Source organism: Urocitellus parryii, chromosome 2 (assembly GCF_045843805.1).
Source record: "Urocitellus parryii isolate mUroPar1 chromosome 2, mUroPar1.hap1, whole genome shotgun sequence".
Lineage (NCBI taxonomy): Eukaryota > Metazoa > Chordata > Mammalia > Rodentia > Sciuridae > Urocitellus > Urocitellus parryii.
The window spans coordinates 223,711,655-223,733,382 of record NC_135532.1 but is presented as its reverse complement, the minus strand read 5'-3'; the positions used below and the strand labels follow the sequence as shown (position 1 = coordinate 223,733,382).

Sequence of the window (21,728 nt, the reverse complement as noted above, 5' to 3'; positions counted from 1 at the left end):
GGCAGCTCACTGTTTATGGATGTCATAAAATGGACATTCAGAGCGAGGAGGAGGACGCTTCCTTTACAGCCCGGGAGCACAATAAAGTTATATGATCAACAGTGACCTTGCCTGTTTCTTAAAGGCACAGGCCTCCGTCCGGTCTGTCCTGCTGAGAAGTCACCAGGTTGGTCAGCAGCCCAAGGACGACCTCAGATGGTCCATATGGCAGCCGCACAGAGACAAGGAGGCAGGCAGAAGGCCCCTCGGCCCCAGATGCCCCTCCATGAGGTTCCCGTGAGATTCCCGTGAGATTCACCTGCAGCTGCCTGTTGTTCAGACTCCCTGGCCTCGGGGCAGCGCTGGGCCAGTGTCTCCTTGTGTTCTTGGGGAGGGGACTTTCGTGTTCTGCACAGCCTCGTCTGATTTCAGGCTGCGTGGGGGCAGTTTCTCCCAAGCCCCCTCCACTCCTGAGGGGCAGTCCCAGGCAGCTCAGGGGCTGGGCAGAGCCGGCACGCATTCCCCGTCACTGACTTACCCACCGCAGCCCGAGCTCTCTGCCCAGCCCTCTGTACCAATGGCCGTTCTAGGTGGTCTGTGTGTGTTGACTCAGTTAGACGTCCTCGTCCCCTGCAGTGGCCGCGGGACATTCAGAGAAGGCCAAGTTACAACTGTCTGCTCCCCTCTGGGCTGCAGAGCTGGGCCAGAGCACTATCTGTGCACCGTCCTCCTCTTCGGGGGACACAGGGCCCCTTTCTCTGTGGCCCACAGTGCGATGACCTTCTGGGGCAGAAGATGTGGGTCTAACGTGCCCGGGAGCCTTTCCAGAGGACTCTGACTTTGGTGACCAGCAGCAGCCATCCATGCAGGTGGGACTGCCCCGGACGAGGGCCCACGTGTGCCACTGTCAGCTGTCACACTGTGGGAAAGTTAATTGCTGTGAGGCCAAAGGAATCAACTCAGCTCACCTCCTGCGTCTGGGGCTTTGACCTCCTGTCAGATGACCCTACAGGACTAGTTCAGGAAGCATTCTGTCAGGATAACTAACCCAATAAATGAATCGATTGTCGTGCAAACCAGAGGCCACTCGACACCTGTGCCCCTGAACAGGCTGCACACGGTTGTGACAGCATGAGAAATTCTAAGAAGTAACCACTGATCACTGACATAACAATGACGGAGGCAGCCGGCCACCCACTAAGCAAACGCTCGTGCGCAGGTGAAGCCCGGCGAGGCGGCCAAGGGCGGCCTGTCAGCTGTGGAACTCAAGCAGGAAGCTGCAGGCTGGTGGGCTGAGGAGTCGGAGGGGAGGTGTAGGTTGTCCGAGGGGGGAATCTCCAAAGGAGGAAGCTGGGAGGGCCAAACCCTGAGCTGCCCAGGAGCAGGGAGCTCAGAGATTTCAGCTGCTGCCACTGTCTGGTGACAAAATTCACAGTTAGTGCAGTCCTGTTAGAGGGGCTCAACCGGTGGAACCCCAGAAGTGTCATTTTAGAGATCTCCCCCAAAGAGGATAAGTCCAGCCCCCACAAGCTCAGGAAGAGCAGTCAAAAAATTAATGAGTCTCCAACAACATAATTCAGAGAAAGAGGACAAAACCTCGTCTCTCCAGGGCTACTCATAATGTTGGTGTACAACACAACAGACACGCAAAGAAATGGAAAACGTGACCCGCGGTCACCAGAAAGTCACCCGGCAGAAACTCCAGACGACCCCGAGGTTGAAATTAGCAGGCAGAGAGTTTAATGCAGCAGTTATAAATGTGCCCACAGACCCAGACAGAAGATGTAATAAACTAAACAGATGACGTTACCGAGAGAAACCTATGAATAAGAATCTGGCAAAATGTTTTAGGATTTTAAAACAGAATATCTGAAATGAAAAACCCACAGATGTGCTGACAGCAGTTTGGAGTCAGCAGAAGAATCGGGGAAGTAGAGGACAGAGCCGTGGAAATCGCCAAATCCGAAGAGCAGAGAGGAAAAAAATTAATAAAAACAAAACAAAACCCCCCACAAAACCAGAGCCACAGTGACAGAGCCACAGTGACAGTGGTGACAGCAGACTTCTAAGTGCCTGTGGTGGAGCCGCAGAGGGAAAGGGCGGAGGGAAGGCTGCCGGACACGTCAAATAAACAAGCCTGGAAATTCACAAGTTTGGGAAAACACAGATTTGTAGACCACAGACGCTCGGCAAACACCCAGAGGGAAGGGAGAGGGACCAGGTGCAGGACAGCACAGCTGACCAGCTGGGGCCCCGAGGTAGGTGGGAGAAGGCAGACCCGTGGGAACAGGGACAGGGACAGCTGCCCGCTCCCCAGGGACAAGGAGGCCAAGAAAGGCACCGACTGCACACATCAGGAAGCCAGACACCGGGAAGCAGTCCTGCAGAGCAAGGCAGAGCTGACGCTGCGGGCCTGTCGCAGCAGATCCTGGAGAAATGCTGGGAGAAAAGGAACGGGCGACGCTGGGGGCCGGCCTTGCGCCTGGGAGCCGGACGGACAGGAAGAAATAAAGCACCGGAAATGGCGAACTCGCAGGGAGGGGTTAAAAAGTATCTCTTTCCATGACTTATTCAAAAGACTAAAGCAGACTTGTGATACCGTCCTCCGGGACTTAGGTGTGGGAGGACTCAGACTATGGGGTCAGCAACTGAGGGGAGAGGGCGGTGGGACCCCCTCTGCCATGTCCGTATTCTGTGAGATGGCACAACATTAACTCCAGTCACCGACTCAAGTGGGCTATGGTCTGAACAGACACTGCCAACGAAGAGAATCCAGAGGTGGCAAATGGAAACCACAGGCGATTTTACCTGGCACCTGTTAGAATGGCCAAAACCCAGACCACTGAGGCACATCAGGGGTCGGTGTGCAGCCTCGGGGACTCTGGCTCCTTGTGTGGGAGCCAGCGCCTGGCGGCCCCTTTGGAAGTCAGTCTGGCAGCGTCCTATGAAGCCAAACACCCTGCCCTGGCCACAGGCTCCAGTAGTGATGCCAGCTGGGGTTCAAGGAACTGAAAACAGGTCACACAGATGTGAACAGCGGCTTGATTCTTAAGGGACAAAACCTGGGAGCACGGAGACACCCTGCACTAGGTGACCAGATAACCTGTGACACACACAGACAGTGGGATGCTACTTGACACCAAAAAGCCACAAAAAAGCCTAGAAAGTCCTTAAGCGCACAGCGGGAAGGGGGAAAGCCCACCAAAGGCTGCATCCCGTGTGGTTCCGACTGCATGATGTTCTGGAGAAGGCCGCACTTGGAGGCAGCAGGGAGGCCAGAGGAAGGGGGCACAGGGCAGCACGGGGCAGTTCTGGGCAGCACGGGGCAGTTCTCGGCAGCACGGCTTTCTCTCTGATGCTGCGAAGGACACGTGGTGCTGGGCACTTGCCCAAGCCCAGAGGACATACGATGTGAGCCCTTCGTGGACTGTGGGCTCTGTGGGCCAGGGTATCATTGCTGCCCAGTGACTGTGACCTATGTCACTCAACTGCAGATACCGGTGGCCAGCACTAAGTCCCCTGTGGGGAGGCAAACTGTGGGAACGCCCTGAACTTTCACTGTAAATCTAAAAAATGAAGTCTATCAATTTACATAAATTCACAGATGTGCATTTTAGTGCCGGAACAAGCAACTAAAATCAGAGCTAGAAGGTGTGGCCGGAAAGCCAACCCAAGGAAGGGAATGGGATACGGAAAACCGCTCATCAAGACACGGGAGAGCCCAGGCGCAGCCCAGGGGTGACTCCTGAGGGGGACAAAAACGCCTAAGGACACAGTAGCCCTGACGACCTGCCAAGGGACGCGGGAGAAGCAGTACCGGGATTACGTGAGCTCTTTCAGGAAGTCGAGAAGGACACCACCCCCAGCGTCTTATGAGGCCCCATATCTCCAATATCGAAATGGGGTTACAAACCCATACCCCCTTAAACACAGACGTGGCCCAATCCCCAAGAGATGAGGCAGGCAGGGCAAGCAAGCGTGGACCAAACACCCAGCTCCCCCCGGGGAAGAGGGCTGCACCCCCCAGGGTTTCCCTGGGGGAGTTCCTGCCAATACAGGTGTGTGTACCCCGGGAAAGCAGAGGGTTTTAATATCTGAAAATCAAACCATATGATCAACTCACTGCTTCAATAGAATGAAGGAGAAAACCAGCGACCATCCCAGTGGACACAGAAAGAACCTACAACAGAGTCCAACACCTGCAATGACAAAGACCACTAGCCAACAGGCGGAAGGACACGTCCTCAGCATCAGAACACGTACAGGGAACCTGAGTCGAGGAACACTCCCCGTCGGCGAGAGGACCGGAGGCCAACGCCGTCCGTCAGGGTGGAGGACAAGTGCAGCCCCAGGGAGGCAGCAGGCAGGTGTCTGCTCCCACGGCCCCGAGTCACTGGCATCTGGGCAGGAGCCACAGTCAAACAAGAAACACACGCCACGAAGATTGGAATGCAACGATTACAACTGCCGTTGTTTCCAGAAGATAAGGTCGTCTCCACGGGAAACCCAGGAATCTCTAGAACACCACTAGAGCTCACAGGAATCAGGCAAAGATCACAAGACTATGTGAATATGCACGTCTATTCTACTTTCATAATTTGGCAGCAATAGTGGAAAATTGACAAGATCCCACCTACAATAAAACCAGAAAGCAGATAATTCTTGGGAATAACTTTAATGAAGGATATACAAGACAACTATCCTAAAATCAGAAAGCCGGGAGATGCAAGATAAGACCAGACGAGGGAGGTGGCACTGTGTTCATGAACTGGGGGTCTCTAGGATGCTGTCACCCCAAACCCAGGCACGTTGCAGGCCATGGGTGGCAAAGCCACAGAGCACCCTCACTCCCCCAGAAGTCGATGAGAGTGTTCTGACTTCAGAGTGAACAGAAAAGGGTCCATTTAACCAAAAGCAACAGAAAAGAGAGACAAATGTACTAGACTTACAGCAGCCCAGAGATGGAGCCAACGTGGAACTGGTAGAGGGAGGAGACGGGACACAGGGTCCCCAAAGAGACCCACCCAGGAGAGACCACCAGTTTTCACAAAGGTGCCGGAGGTATTCAACAGGACAGGGAAGTCTCTTAGCAAGAGCTGTGCTAACACCAGATATACCCCGGGGGAGAAGGAATGAGACCCCTATTCACAACACACTCAAGTGACTTGAAGTGATTACGGATTAAAATACAACAGCCTATAACTCTAAGCCTTCTAAAAATGTGCTTGGGGTAGAAAAAGTGGTTTGAGAGAAGTTGCAGCTTCTAAGCATAAAAGAAAAACATGCTAGACGTCAACCAATTAAAATCCTCTGCTTATCCAGTGACTTCATTAAGAACACGGAAAAGGCAAGTCAGAAACTAGAAAAAATAGGTGCTATTTATGTATGTCTGACAAACGAATCTAACCAGAGCTTCCACAAACCAGTGATGAAAAGTGTTACAAAAAAGGAGCCAAGTATTTACAACAGACACTTCACAAATAAGACCTCAGAACGGCCAATAACCCTAAAAAATCATGCTCAAAATCATTAAGTCATTTGGGGAAAGCAAATTAAAATGCAACAAGGTATTAATCTTGCACCTACTGAAAGATTGTTGCTTTTTTTTTTTTTTGGTATGGGGGATTGAACTCAGGAGCGATGACTACAAAGCCACATCCCCAGCTCTATTTTGTATTTTATTTACAGACAGAGTATCATTGAGTTGCTTAGCACCTCACCATTGCTGAGGCTGGATTTGAACTTGCAATCCTCCTGCCTCAGCCTTCAGAGCCACTGGGATTACAGGCATGTGCCACTGTCCCCAGCTAATATATATATTAGTCGTCAATAGGACTTTATTTATTTATCTATCTATCTATTTATTTATTTATTTATATGTGGTACTGAGAATTGAACCCAGTGCCTCACACATGCTAGGCAAGTGCTCCCTCTGAGCTACAGCCCAGCCCCCTACTGGAAGTTTTAAATTGAAAAAACCTAGATATCCTGTGTTGGGGGTTGCAGAACAACATCCTCACTCAGGTACTGCTGGTGGGACATGAAGTGGTACAGCCATTTGGGAAACAGTCTGGCAGTTTCTTATGAGGTTAGACACATCCTTGCCCTATGTACCCACAAACTCACTCCTAGGTAGCACTCAAGATCAAGGGCGTCCACAGTGAGGCTTGTAAAGTGAGTCTGGCAGTAGAAGCCAAATGGACGTGACCGGAAGGTCCATCCACACGAGAATGAGCAATTCGAATGGATGAATTAACACCATGATGCTGGGCAGAGACTCCAGACCCCAACGCCAGTGTGCACCCGTGGGAGGGTTCCACGTCTGCAAGTTCAAGAGCAGCAGAACCACCTGTGGTGACAGGCCAGGAGGGAGGAGTCTGGGGTGATGTGGGCTGACTTGGGGAGGTTCGGGGAAGCTTTCTCGGGTGATGTGCTGTGCTGTCTTGACTGGGGTGGTGGCTATGTGCATCACCCTGGGACCTGGGCATGTCACTTCAGCTGGACAGGATGCATGTGGGCATCCCACCTGGACCTCAAGAATGACCAGGGGCAGAGAGAACAACTGGACTGTGAGTGGCTTGAAGTTTGGATGTCATCGTTGTCACCAGACTGAGACACCAATTCCAGGAACCCTGGCTGCTGGGTGCCACCCACATCTTGGCAGCAGTGTGCTGAGAGTGCTGTCTTTGCTGGCTAGACCACCCCAAGGGAAGTGAAAACACACAATTCCAGAAATGGCTGTTTTCATTGTGTATACTGCACCCCATTTGTTAAAAAATAATGCAAGCATGGATGACTAAGTATATGCTTATAAAGCTTCCGGGCTTCAAAGCTTTGGAACGACATTGGTCTAAATATAGAGAACATTATTAAGAAACATTATTATTTCCCATAAACAACACATCTGTGCTCAAATCCAAGCCTTAACTTGACTTTCAAGCGAAAACAGCCCACACTGCACGTGTGGGTTGAGACCCTAGCAAGCGCCTCCCTATTAAAATCCTGCAATTCCAGAGAGACATGATTTTAGCCATTCAATAATGCCCCCTGGGTCACCTGGAATGATAGCTGCCATTTATTAGCACTTACCAAGTGGCAGGCCCTGGCTAAGCATTTTGCATAAATTACTTCATTTGTCCTCTTAAGAACACACAGGGAATGTATTATGATTCCTATTTGGCAGATTGAAGCTCTGAGCAGTGAAGTAGATTTCCCGAGGCCGTTCCATCCAGCTGATGAATGAACGAGCCTCTGGGGGCACGCTTTGCTCTTCCATCCCCTTTCCAAGTCTAAGCTCGACTTTGGCTTCCTCAAAAGCCGACCTGGAGACAGGGAGCTGGGAAGTGAGTATCTGGAGGCACCCCCAGGAAGCCCTGGGAGGGGTGCGCCCTGGGACAAGGAGGGAAGGGACTCAGGAGGCAGTGAACGCACAGGTGACAGCCCATGGCTCCAGGGTTCCTCTGAGCACCTGCACAGATGACATCAGAGAACCGTACCCCTCGGGATGGGGGACCAAGTGTTTGTCCATCAGCTCCTCCCCCTGGGGACACCTGTGTGGGGGCAGTAACTGCCCAGACTTCTGGTTTGTCCTGAGGAAGTCCTCCCCAGGAGACTCGGGTGGAGGAGGGAGTCACAGGGGGATATGGGGATTGTCTCCCCAGCTCAGGGACCTCAGGATGGGACCAACAGCCTCTTGAATGCCAGCTGTGAGCCTCCAGCCCTTCCCTTCTCTGTGGCTAGACTTGAAAAAAAGTGATATCTGACTTAACCCAATACATCTCAAAGCATTTCATTTTCAGCGTGTACTGTTTGCACAACGATCTGCACACTAATGTCCACAGCAGCGTCGTTCACAATGGCTCCCAATGGAAACAGCCCAAATGCCCATCAGCTGAAGAGTGACGAGGACCAAGTGACACAGCCGCTACGAAGCATCCGTCAGCCATAAACGGGAAGGGAAGACGCTGCAGGCACTACTCGATGAGCCTTGAAAACACCAGGCGTGGGAGGAGCTGCCACAGAGGGCCCAGCTTGCAGCTTGCGCTGGACGGAATGTGCACAAGAGGAAATCCAGAGACGGCAGTGGGGGCAGGGGAACTGGGGCGAAGGTGACGGGCATCACTGTTAATGGGTGGAGGCTTCTTTTAGAGGTGATGGAAAAAAGTGAATATACTAAAAACTACTCAATGCGTACAAAGGTGGCTTCTCTGTTATGCAGATCGTGTCTAAGAAATAAGAAACCAGAGTCAACAATCATGGCGTATCTCCACCCTTTTTTTATGCTGAGTCTTCAAAGCTCAGTGTGTTCTACACTCAGAGATCTTCACATGGACCGTGGCAGAGCCTGTGGGGCCCTCCTGGCCGAATGCCCAGACAGGGCAGCTCTGGCCTTCCATCGCTGCCCCCCAGACCCCTTCACATACAGTGTTTTGAGCCCCAGAGGTCCCGAGCCTCCCTTTGGGCATCCACAGCCAGGTCTGTTTCCTGAGCTGCTGGGAGCAGGCCTGGGTGAGTCTTGATGCCCAATGGTGCCAGCAGCACACACAGTAAGATCAGATGGGTCCCCTGGCATGGCTTTGCCGGGTCTTGACCACCTTAAAATCCGGGCATCTGCAGAGCAGCAGGAGCCCTCTCCCTGAGGAAGAGGCACAGGTGTGTGGCTGGGGGCAGGCTGCCCAGCCCTGCTGGAATTCTGAGCAGTATCCAATGTGGAGCCTGCCAGCTGTCCCTCCCCACTGGCTGCCCGTCACCTGTGACTTACAGGAGCACTGGCATGTACTCTGTCGGCATCTGCATCTTGATGTGTCTTGGTGGCTTGCCTTTCATTGTCCTTTGAAAGCAGTGACAACAGAACATGTGAGTCTGGGGGTCACCTGCCCTGCCCTCGGGGGCTACATGGGGTCTCCCTACTGACTGGGCCAGATGCAGGGTCTGGAGACGGGTGGCTGGGCAGGGTGTTGTGACAAGAGGCCTTGTCCTGAGTCGATGGCAGTCACGGAAATGGAGGACAAACAGAGCCCACGTCCCATTACAGGCCTGTGTCTGGCTCTGAAGCTGAAGGCTCTGTCCCCAGGTAGGGCATGACTCAATGGCTGACAGCTACAGCTCCCCGAGAGCACCGTTAGTGCACTGGCCTTCCCGAGGAACACAGAGGCATGGCGAGCTCTGTGGCTTTTGAAAGCGGAGCACACCTTGTCATCCAGCAGGCACATCCGGTCAAGTGCAGGAGCGGGGCCTTGGCGCAGTGAATGGTGGACACTGCGGGGCTGGCATCGCCTGCCTGGTGCTCAGGGGCTTCAGGCAGGGTGGACCCCTCCTGCAGGGGCTGAGGTCCTGGTGGTTAATTAGCCAGCGATTGTTCCTGTGACAGGCATCTGTCCCGAGAGCCCTGGGCAGGCTGAGGGCAAGCAGCAGGCACACGGCAACAGGCCGCAGCTGTAGTCCCATCTTTTACAATTTGAACACACCCCTATTTGAGTTTGAACTGCTTAAATCAAATAAAAATGATGATTCAAAGGCTTTCAAAAGAATCAGGAGCCCTACTGTAGAAAGATGCATAGAAGTGTGCCCTGTGGTTTTGTAGTTTCTGTGAATTTTATTTCATTCACAAAAGGGAAAAGTAGTCTAGTCACAGGATTATCTTCCAGGACAAGGCAAGCGGGATATTTTTCCTAATTTTATTTCATGTTTTAGACAAAGTATCACTGCTGCCCAGGCTGCCCCCAGCGCATGGACTCAGGGGTCTCTGCCTCAGCCTCCCGAGCAGCTGGGATAGCGAGTGTCTGCTGCTGTAAAAGGACATTTCTCTAGAAGATGCATTTGGCAGACAGAAGGGTCTTGTTTACGGAGGTCCTCAAGTTTGTTCTCGGCTGGAGACCCGGGGCTGCTGTGGCCCCTGAGAGCCTCTGTGGCCTGCGGTGGGCCTGGCTCAGCGCTGGCCTCTCCTTTTCTCTTAAAAGGCCTGTTCCTGAAATGCTCTCCTCTTAACTGATTCCTGAAAACCTAGTGGCAAAACAGCCAAGCACTGGGCCTCTCTGCCTGGCACAGCCCTGCAGGGCCAGCCGGGGTCTCCCTGAAGGGCCCTCAGATCTGCTGAGGACAGGACTGCAGGGAGGGCTGATGCAGGCAGCGTGGAGCTGGGCCTCGGCAGCCAGGCCAGTCCAGAACCAGAACCCTGCTTCCCCTCCTGGGGCTCTCTTTATTGCCACTGTAAATGTGGCTTGTTGGTTCAAGGACAAAGGGGGTTGCTCAGGCCCAACTCAGGCCTGCGTGGCCAGGACCTTGGGCAAAGGCACAAAGCTCCGGGAAGCAAGGCCAGATGGAAGGGAGGTGGAAGGTCATGACCAAGAATGAGCTCCAAAAGGAAAAGGTGTTTTCCAAATGCACCCGTCATGTGCCCTTTCCTGGCTGGTCTCAGGAAAGCCCAGGCCATGGGGGTCCACATGTCCCCCTAAGAAAACCTGGAATACGGACACAGAGGAAGAGAAGGGGCCCGGACCCCCAGAGCCGAGAGTGTCAGTCTGACCAGGAATGTGAGCAAGGAAAGGGTGCGGACCCCGAGGGAGGTGTGGGCCGTGCCAGGGAAGCAGGGCGCCTTTGGCGGCTGGGAGGATTCTAGGGCCGAGTAATGTGGTACCAGCTCTGAGGGACACGGCGGACCCAGGGCCAGCACGGGCTCTCCCAGGGCTGCTTATCTCTGGAGAGCAAAGTCCTGTGCTGTCCTGCAGGAATGCACGCAGCCCCTGGCCTCTCGAAGGCCGCAGTGCATGCTGCCCCAGGGACCACTCAGCGTCCGCTCAGCCTGTGAGGGCCTGGGAACTCTCCAGGAGGCCCCTGGCCAGAAGCCTCGAGAGCGGCCCCCTCCCGCTCTTTGCAGAGTGCAACCCTGGAGACACCACAGGAGTTTTCTGCTTTTCGTCTCCTCTTGGCATGTTTGGAAGAGACGTCCCCCTGTTCCTTCTCTGCAGACACCGTGACGCTCAGATGTCAACACAGCCCTTGTGCTTTACAGTTCAGTGTGTTCCCCCAACTTCTCGGGGGCTCTGGGGATCCCGGGCCTGGGGGGCTGCTGCAGGCACAGGTGACTCACAGGCACATGGCCACCAGGCCTTTGGCAGAGCCTCCGTGGGGGTGCTCGACCCTCAGGCTGCTGGTCCTCTTACGATGGGCTCCAGCTTCGTTAAGTCCTTTTCCTTGAGGACCCCACCGTCTTCCACTGGACCAGGCTGCCCTAAAGCTACTCAAAATTCCCCCTTTCTTGTAAATATCTGAACACTGCTGCCACCTCCCCGGTCTCTCTTCGCTCGGGCTGGCCTGTCCCGTTTCTTCATTCTGCTGGGCTTGGCTGTCTGTCCCTCTGCTCTGGACCAGACGGATCCTGGCGCCCTTCTCAGGCGACTCCTGTCTGGTGTCTCAGCCCCGCCCTCTTCTCGGGCTGCTGCCTCCTGGCGCTTCTGGCTCTTTTCCCGCCTGTCCCCAAGCTGCCAGCTGCCAGCACCACATGCCAGCTGAAGGGCAGCACCAGGCTCCCTCTCTGTGTGCTCCTCGCCTGCACCATGTCCAGCAGCCCTGCAGATTCCCAGGCGGGCTTCCTCCTCCCTGGGCCTGGTCCACCTCAGGTGGAGGCTTTCGGGGCTTGGGGTGGACTCAGATGCTCCTCCACTCAGTCAGGAAGCACTCTGCCCTTCCTCAGAGCACCCCAGAGCCTGCTGTCCAGCCAGCCCAGGCCTGCTCCTCCCACAGGACTGACGGAGAGGCCTCCTAGGCCTCAGGGTCACTCCGCTGCCCCTTCTGCTGCCTGCCTCCCTTCTCCTCAGTGAGCACGGCAGACATGCACACGCCAGGACAAGGCACACGCCAGGACATGCACACGCCAGTGATCCCCGCCCTTGGGAAGCCGAGGCAGCAGGATGGCAAGGCCCAGGCCAGCCTGGGCAGGTCGGCAAGACCCTGGCTTAAAGTAAAAGGACAAGGGCTGGGTCCCTAGCACCTCTGGATAAATAAATAAAGGGCTAGGAAGGAGCTCAGTGGTAGGTGCCCCTGGGTTCAAACCAAAGGGCAACAAAACCCCAGAGAACAAACATGGCGAGGAGATGCGACGCTGGGGCTTCTGCCTGAGACGGGGGTCTGGGAGGGCTTCTCCTCCACACAGGGGCACATGGGGCCTCGAGACGGGAGGTAAAGAGAGCTGGCACCTCAGCACTCAGCTGGCCACAGGGAGACGTGCCGTCCCACAGAGGCAGCGTGGGGCTGCAGGGCGGTGTCCTCGCAGAGTGGCCTGGTCACATCAAGCACTCTGAGAGTCTGGGACACAGATGCCCTACACTGCTGCTCCCCAGGGGAAGGCCTGTCCTATACACTGTAATTTCAGTGCTACGTGCTCGCTGTGGATAAATAATGTGAAGGTCAAGTCTGTTAAGTGCATATAGATCTGGTTATGTAATTTCTTGGCTCAAAACCTTCTCATAGCTCCCTGCGTCACTCATAGAGGGTGTAAGTCCTTACAATGACCTTTGAGGACAACATGAGCTGCCCCTGGCATTTCTCCACCGCACCTAAATGGCTATGCTCCAAAGAGCTGGAGTGGGAACAAGGCACAGCCCCTGGAGCCATCCCAAAGCTCAGAAACAGGCCTCGAAGGCATCAGCAGATAGATGGCAATCCCCCAGCTCTTGTCGGCCCAACAGGCTTCAGTGGGGGAAAACAAAATCCAGACAGTTGACAGCCCAGCTTTCACCACCAGCAGGATTCACCGGGTTCTTAAGAATCGGAAAACTATGTCCTGTTCCCAGGAGGAGAGTCAGTCCAGGGAAGGAGCCTCAGGCAGACAGAGGGCGAGCCCAGCAATGACACTAACACAGAATCATACCCCAGTGGAAGGTCTAAAAGACATGAGGGTGTGACAAGGAACAGGGAAGACCTCAAGTCAGAATCCACGGAGTAGCAACCAAAGTCCTGGACGGGAAAAGCCCAGACTGGCAGTGGATTAGATGCCCCAGAGGAAGGATTCAGTGAGATTGAAGACAAAACAAAAAAAATTCTGAGAAAATTAAAACAGAAAAGAGACTGGAACAAGGTGCACCATCCTGAGGTGGGGCCAGGCAGGCCACCCCCTGCTCAGGGGACAAGGGTCCCAGCAGAGAAGGTGGGAAGTGAGCAGAGCACACACTTGATGAAAACCGTCAACCCAAGACTCCTCAGTGACCCCAGGGGGCAAACACAGAGAAGGCCACATGAAAGCCATCCAAATAAAGTCCCAGACGCCAGTGACAGGGAAAATCTTAAGCACCACGAGGTCGAGACTCTGGCCCCAGCGCTCTTGCGAGAAGCCAGCCAGCCAAAAGACAAAGCTGTGGTACAAAACCTCGTGTGGCAGGGATACCTCCAAACCGAAGCTTCTCAGGCCACGAGAGCTGGGCGTGTGTCCCGAGGAGGCCGAGCCCGGCGCCCAGAGTGCAGGAGGAGGAGGGCGGCTCACATGCAAACCTGCATCCACACCAAGAAAGGACGCAGACGAACACCTGAAAGCAGAGTTGGTGGCGTGCTCACTGCCGGGGAGCACAGTCCACGTGAAGAAGAACATGAGAATGGATCCAGGCCAGGGGCGGGGCCTCGATTCAACCTGCTCACTCTCACAGAGGGGCAGGAGAAGAGGAGAGCATGAAAAGAATGAATGGGACAATCAGAAAACAGGCAACAAGACAGTAGATTTAAATACCCGAAGATACACTGAGTGTGAAGGGTCTAGAGGTGTCAAGGTCAAGGTCAAGGCTGAGATGCAGAACGGAAGATGCTGCCCATGGAGGTCACTCCAATCCTACACACAGAGACATAGGACAGGTGGCAAAGCACACAGCCTGAGAGCACCGGGGACAAAGGGCAAGGCCACTGGAATACAGAGGCTGACCCTTCCTCTCCCGGAGCAGAGAACCGAAGGTGCTGGGGACAGGGAGAGGATTCCACAGCCCGGGTCGGGCATTCCCAGACTCTGCTCTTGGTGCTCGCAGACCGTCTGCCCCAAGGAAGCAGAGACCCAGAGGACCTGGATCCCCCCATCGACCTGCCCCACAGACCCGCAGGACGTCCTGCCCAGCAGTGGAGCGGGCCTTCCTTCAGGCGCTCAGGGAGGAGCTGCCTGGGCAGGCCACAGCGGCATGACCTCGGGACCAGGGCAGTGCGTTCACTGACCACAGTGGGATTCACTTGGACATCCACGAGAGGAAGATCCTGGGTAGTACTCAAGTACCCCACGTTCAAACAATACCCCTCTAAATACCAGTGGGTCAGAGGAGAAACCACAGGTAAAGTGAACATGAGACGCCACACCAGCACGTTTATGAGATCATGCTCACAGGGAAATCCTCAGCTTTCCGCCATTCTCATCACATAGCTCTAAAATCAATAGAGCTTCTACCTTTAGAAGAAAAGGTGGGAAAAATACCTGGAGAGCGTAGAAGGAAGTAAATAAGAAAGAGAAGGATCGATACAACAGAAATGGAGACGACCAATGCAACCCAAAGCCGGCTCTTGGAAACCACAAGCCAATAAAATCATAACTAGTCACAGAGACTGATTTTTAAAGGAAGACGATACAAATGACATTCCTGCATCACACAGCAGTGTTTTGGTCAAGGTGGCCTGCACGTACGAGGGTGGCCCAAGGCCTTGCATGGCCTGATGATGCTGTGGCACTTTTTTTGGTTTTTTGGTACCAGGGATTGAACCCAGGGGCACTCGACCACTGAGCCCCATCCCAGCCCTATTCTGTATTTTATTTAGAGACAGGGTCTCTAAATTGAGTTACTTGGTGCCTTGCTTTTGCTGAGGCTGGCTTTGAACTCCTGCCTTAGCCACGGGAGCCACTGGGATCCCAGGCGAGCGCCACCACGGCCGGCATGCTGCAGCATCTTAATGAGCTTGCTCTGGCGTTTGTACAACAGAATCACCCAATGTCACATTTCTCAGGATGTCCCCCAGGTCAGGCGACTAATGACGGCACTGATGTCCGGATGAGGGGGGGTTTCACTAAAACCTACAGACAGGAGAAGGATGACAAGGTCATATTTCAACCTTCATCTGCCAATAAATTCTGAGGCAGCTGAACAGAAACAGCCTGGGGACACCCAGCACTGGGAGGACGTGCAGTGGCCCCACACTTTGAAAGACCCTGCGGATGGTGCTCACGGAGCGGGCACCGCTCCACGTACCCCAGCAAGCCTGATGGTGGGCATTTACCAAGTGCCCCAGGAAGGCTTGCCTGGAGCGCCCAGGGCAGCTTTGTTCCCAAAGCCCCCAGGAGGAAGTAGTGTCAACGTCCATCCGCGAACGAAGGGAAAACACGCTTGGCGCATCCCACAGCGTGGAAAACTACTCAGCAACAAAAAAAGTGAACCGTCTGTGCACACTGTACCAGGAGGGGTCTCAAAACCACGCGGAGTCCAAAAAGAGGGCAGATTCTTAGCAGTGCCTCTTATCTGAAGCTCCCAAGACCAACCTAGCGATGGCATCCAAACACAGGCCAGGTGGCTACTGAGATGATCGGGGCAGGGCACAGAGAACCTTTCCAGGTGGTGTCCACATTCTGCAGCCTGATTTTTGGTGATGGGAGACACGGACATACAAAGTTTTAAAAACTCATCAAACTATGCACTTAAATGGGGCCATTTTATTACGCTTCACCAGTACATAAATAAAAGTGATTTTAAAACCTAAAAGGAAATGGAGTTGTAGCGAAATACCACGGCTGACTGGCTGAGGCACCCTGAGAAGCCCTGTGGGTCGGAAGCCTGCCTTTGCCGCCCATGGACAATGGGGGACAGGCACCAGGCTCCTGGAGATACAGGGGAATGTCACCTGGCACCTGCTGAGTCCTCAGGGTCAGGGTAGGGACTTGGATGGGCCGTCTCCACAGCAGTAGAGGGTCTCAGATGCTGTGACAGCATGCGACGGCACAGGCACACACTTAAGTAGTTTATCTCCAACTTTCTTTTTCCTTTTGATTTAAAAAATGATAGCAGGGCCTTACCAGACAGTTGCTTGACGGCCACTGGTCTCACTTTGTAGGGAGTTCTGCAAAAGAGATGACAGTTACACTGAGAAGCCGTCAGGGCGCTGCACATCTGCTATGAGAGATAAGCACGCTAGAGCACTGGGATCCGCAGATTAGGGCTTTGTGTGTGCTCAAAAAGGAACCCAGGGCCTTGTGCACCCTAAGCCCAGGCTCCACCGCTGAGCTACATCCCAGACCCATCGCTGTTTTTTAAAATTAGGTTCTTTGGCTGTTCCAACCACCTCATACAGATAAATTCTGAACATTTGAAGTATATATTCAGGTGATCAACTTTCTTTATAATGTTCATTTTTGGTCATTGAAACAAACGTGGACATCGCAACCTCTACTGATGGGGGATGCAGTTCCAAGTTGGGACGCCATTGCCTGAACCCCCCAGCGCCTGGTCGAGGCAGGCAGGCTCCCTCCTGTCTGCACAGTGGGATCTCTGAGCAACGGTACCCCACGTGGACAAGAGTGAACGTACCAGCTCCACGGTGATGTCACCCCGGTGATCACGAGACCCAGAGAGGCTGGGCAGATGACACCGGCAGTACATGTGACAGACGACAGTGTACTGTCACCGTCGCAGGGACGTTTAGCCAAGGGCTGGGAAAGGACCTGGAGCCAGAGGACACTAGGCAAAGAACAGACTCCAGCCAGGAGGGACTGGAAAAGCACACTAAGGAGCCGGCCCGGGGAGAGGCCATTTTTACCCAGCTGTTTAGCAGCATTTAAACCTGATGGCAGGAGGCTGAAAGGGCCTGGGAACAGCGGGTGGGTGTGACGGCGTGACCTTGACAAGCAGCCCAGCTGCACAGATCAGACTGTGCCATCCTCGCCTGGCAAGAGAGCTGAGGCACCACGGGTCTAGATTAAACGTCAGACCCGGGCCTGGCAGATGTCATCTGTAACGTCACTCATTGCTTGTTCATTTGTTTCCTGCTCTGCGGGGCCCATGCAGTCAGTGCTGGTGACATCAGGGACCCAGAGGCTCCCCCCCAGGCACTGACACTGCAGGTCAGACTAGGCTGACAGGCAGGTGCTACCACGCAGGGCTCAGAGCTGCGAGTACCCTGCCACCAGGGGAGGAGGACACATGCACGTCCAGCAGTCTGAACACAGGCAATCCCAGCCCCCAGGCCACGTTGAAGTCCTCACCCCAAGGTGACAGTGACAGGAGGTGGGGACTCTGGGAGGTCATCGGGTTTGGGTGAAGTCATGAGGAAGGAGCCCCATGGATGGAATTTTCGTCCTCCTAAGTGGACAAAGGGAACTGAAGTCCCTCTCTGTGCCATGTGAGGAGCAGAAAACAAGAAGGCTGCTGTCCGGGGAGCCTCCTGGCCCTCCCGGGGACCCCGATCTCGGCTCCCTGCCTATTGCCTGAGCTGCGTGTCTGGCCTGTGTCACAGTGACACTCGGCGTCTCGTGCAGCTGTTATTGACTGCAGGGGTCCATCAGGTCACTGTCACAGACAGCAAGGTCACTGTCACATAGAGCCACCTCACTTCTGGAAGAGGACAGCACAGAAAACGAGGGTCACGGCTCCAAACTGCAGTGTGAGCAGCACCTGGCCTGATGCCTGTGTGGCGTGGCCAGCCTTCAGTCTCAGCACCCGAGGAGCAGGCAGTGCTGGCACTCTGCGTGGGCACAGGAGCTCGACCCTCTCAGGAGCGGGTCCCCTCCAGAGGTGAGTCCACACCTGCACATCTCCCAGCCTCAGGAGGCCTCTCCAAAGGCGGGCTCCTTCCTCGGCAGAGACTGTGTCCTAAATGCTGCCTGGCCCAGGTCAGATAGGCAGGGTTTGCGGAACCCACGTGGGCGTGAAGAGAGGTCCGAGTGGCAGGCGGAGCTTGAAGCCTGGGGAGGTTAGGGACCTCACTGAGAGCCACAGGGGACAAGCTGGGGGCCAGGGCCGGCCCATGTGGAGTCCCTGGGTCAGCACTGCTCAGGGCTGGGGGATGGGAGTGAAGGGGCCGTGAGGAGAGGGGTGGCGGCCTCTGCTCCCCTCCCCTCCTTTCCCCTGTTTTCTGCTCCTGCAGCTCTCTGCTGTGAGTGGCACTCAGCATGGGCAACGTGGTCAGGGGAGCCTGGGTCCTAGTGGACACAGGAAGGGCTTCCTCTGCCCTCCCCTGAGAGGGAGCAAAGGCTTTTCTTTCCTCCTTGTCCTTCTTCTTGGCCCCTAAAATCAATGCTGGAGGTGGCAGGGGTGGTGACTAGGACCAGGAGAGAAGAGCCCAGGGCCTGAGGTGGGTGACTGCACTTTGGTGGGGCTGGGACAGAGCAGAGGGGGCATCTCTGGGCAGGATGCCGAGGATGCCCCGTGGCCCTGATGTACGGCAGGCTTGTCCAGACCCTCTGTGGCTGCAGTGCCCTGCTCAAGCACCCCACAGGCTTAGGTGAGCTGAGCAACGAGAACAACGGGCCAGTCGCAGAGGCGAAGGCGGGTTTGGACCTGGACACGGAGACTCCGGGCAGCTGTGGACCTCCCAGGCGCTGGGGCCAGGCTCCCAGGGCTGCGTTTCTTGCCACTGGGGGATTATCTTGACTGCTGGTTCCCTGATCCTCTCACAGAAGCGATGCTTTGAGCCAGCTGCAGCGCCTCTGGGCTGGAGAAGCTCCTGGTTCTGGGTCAAGTCTCATCCTCATCCTTCCCCAGCAACAGGGGAAGCCACTCCCTCTTTGGAGGATAAGCTTGCCTTGAGCTTCTGTGGTGTGCGAGCTGGAGGAAGAGGCCTGGAGCCAGCCCGGAACCCAGAGGCATTTACCCCAGCAGTGGGAGGGCCACTGGGCCACCCTGCATGTGTGTGGCAGAGAGCTGTGTTGCTCACAGGTGGCTGACCCCAGAGCCAGCAGGAGCGCCTGCGTTCTGTCTGTGTGGGCTGCTCTGCCCTCCCTCTCCATCAGCTCTCACCCACCCTGATGTCTCTGCACGCGATGCCAGCTTCTGTTCTCCTTCACCAAGGGGCCGGAGGCCGCAGTGACAGAAACAGAGGGGGCCGAGAGTAAGAGGACCCCTGGGTGAGCTGGACAGCACTGCATCCAGGGTGCTCCTGCTGGGGGGGAGCACTCCTCCCATGGCGCAGGGCCCCTCCCTGGGGGGGAGAGCTCTGGGGTTGTCCAACTGGAGTAAGGATGTGTCTTTATGTTTCTGTTGGTCGTTAGGAATCCAGGGTGGCGCGGGAGTCAGTCTGCTTTCTTGCCAGCTCCAAACAAGAGTAGGAGCCAATCATCCTGGGGTCCTGCAGCCGGCCTGTGGCTGTGGGGTGATGGCACACGCTGCTCCACAGGCTCCCTGGGTGAACCCAACATCCCAGCAGCTGGATTCCCAGCCACAGGAAGGGTGGGCTCTGGACCCGCAGAGGGGGAGGAACACAGAGGGAGCACAGGGTGGGGAAGTGCAGGGATGTAGGCAGAGGGGAGGGGCCCGCTGAGCTGGGGACAAGGACATGGAGGTGGACTGGGGCCAGTGTTCCCAATGCAAGGTCTGGACAGCACTCCACAGGTCTCCAAGAACTCTGTGCTGGGAGTAAGCAGGTGAGGGCTGAGTTTGGGACTGAGTTTTCTGGGAAAGCAGGACTGGAGTGGGGGTCCTCGATGGGGAGCAGAGGACGCTCCCTCCATGAGACCCGGGGTCTGAGCTGGGAGCTGGCCACACACTCTGGAGGAAGGCCTCGGGGAGGACCAGGAGACCACGGTCTAGGGGTGGGGACGGAGACAGAGAGGGCCAAGGAGCATTCAGCTGCAGGGGCAGTGCAGCGGGACCACCCCCTGATGAGGATGGAGGTCGGTCAGGAGCTCTGGGGATCTGGAGAAGATCTCGTGAAAAGCCCCTGTGAACATGCAGCTCAAAGATCCAGGTGTGTGGACACCAGGCACCTGAGCAGACTCCCTGCCCGAGGTGGTGCCTCAGCCCGAGGCTGCGGAGACCAGGAGGGGACTGAGTCCGGGTGACGGCAGGGTCCTCACACCGCAGCATCTCTGTCTCCATCTGAATTAGAGAGGCATTTATCCAGATCCCATGAGCAGAGCCGGGCTGAGCTGAGCCGGGCGAGCACTTGTTCAGAGTGGAGGCTCTGGAGGGCTTTTTTCTGGTGTGTCTGATGCTTTCCTCATTCAGGAGGCCCCAGGGCCAGGGTGGCAGGCTGGCCCAGGTGTGCTGCCCCTATGTCCTGTGCAGTCCACCTGCCTCTGCAGACACCTGCTGAACTCAGTGCAGGAGAAAAGAGCAGCTTTGCAGTCGGCTTGCACTGCGAGACCCCCGCCACTGAGGTGACTTCAGGCCTGAGGGGGTCAGGGTGTCGGGGTCAGGGGTCGCTTGGCAGCCCTCCCCTGGGAGGGGATCTGGGCAGGTGGGCTGCAGCGGAGATGTGTGTGCCTGGCTGGGGTCTCTGGGGAGTCCGTTAGTGGGTGGCTCTGGGGAGTCTTGAAGCTCAGAGTCAAAGCAAGAGGAATGACCAGAGATGTCCTCCAGACAGAAGAGCTGATGGGCATGGCTGGATGGAGGAGGCCCGGCTGAGGCCTTGAGGTGACGGGGACAGTGCTGGCCATGTCCACTGAGACCTTGCTGACCAGGTGCCGGACACTCAGGTCCACATGCCTGTGGGGGCCTGTGGGGCCCGGATGGAGAGCTCAGCCCACCCTGTCACTGGAGCCCGAGTATCTTGACACTGTCATGATGTGCAAGGGCCTGCCTGGTGTGTGCTTCCTGTGTGGGCTCAGAGCTGCCCATGGACAACTGGGCTAGACGCTGATGACCAGACCAACAGGCTCCGTAACCTGTAATGAGTCCTTGGAGGCTGGCCAGTGAGGAGCAGGGGGCCCAGAGCTGGCCCTGAGGGGCAGCCTGCACCAACGACTCACCAACTCACCCCACCCCTGGAGAGGGCAGGGTGTGGACTTTGCCTTGCTCGGTGGCAAATGAGGTGCAGATGACTGGGGACTTGCAGGCTACCTGGAGAAGGGACCTGTCACTGGCTTGAGGGTTCCTGCTCCGTGTCCTCCTTGGGCCACGTTCTGCAGATTTTCATAGAGGCACGGTAGGCGACTGTTCCTCCCTTTCTAGACCCCAGCCACCTCTCCCTTCTGTGCCCAGAACGTTCCAGCATGGCCCCGAGTAGGTCGGTGCTCAGGGTCTCGACGACTTTCCTAGAGCCACTCCTGAGTTAGTGCAGGGACCCCAGGGCCTGGCACGGCCACTTAGTGCTGACATGAGCCTCCGTTTCCGATCTGCACACACCTCCTCACAGGCTCCGGTCGGTCGGGGAGGAAACACGGATTCATGCAAGAAAACAAGAGAATCCCCCCACCCCGCCCCCGTCCCGCTCCCTCCCACCCTCCCACCCTGCAGAGAGTTCAGGCTTCCCCGCGGCAGTCAGTTAAAACCGCGGCTCACGGGGTGCGGCCGGGTCAGGAGTGAGCTGCAGACCAGCCGAGCCGCCCCTTACCGTTCTGAATTTGCCGGCATGGTGGGGTCGATGGAGACCATGGCGTCGTCTGTGGTCAGGAGGGAGATGGTTGTGTTCCTGAAAGACACCCATGTCAGCTTTTCCCCCAGAGTCAGGCACCTGCCCGCTGCCCCCACGGACAGGTGCAGAAAGAACTAGGACACAAGGAGAGGAGGGGCAGGCGACCCAAGGGCAGCTGGTGAGGGCCAAGGAGCTGCAGGTGGTCCTTGACACGTTGACCCATCCCGGATGAA

General features: G+C 55.8%; 1 protein-coding gene across 1 annotated transcript in view; it reads right to left on the bottom strand.

Moving 5' to 3' along the window:
* Positions 1 to 21,728, bottom strand: part of Pde9a (phosphodiesterase 9A) — an 84,318-nt gene that overhangs the window by 34,930 nt on the left and 27,660 nt on the right. Inside the window, exons 3-4 of the mRNA XM_026410069.2 lie at positions 21,475 to 21,552; positions 16,004 to 16,047 (exon numbers count right to left, since the gene is read on the bottom strand). Coding sequence (XP_026265854.2) covers positions 16,004 to 16,047; positions 21,475 to 21,552 — 122 coding nt within the window. The remainder of the gene's footprint in view (positions 1 to 16,003; positions 16,048 to 21,474; positions 21,553 to 21,728) is intronic.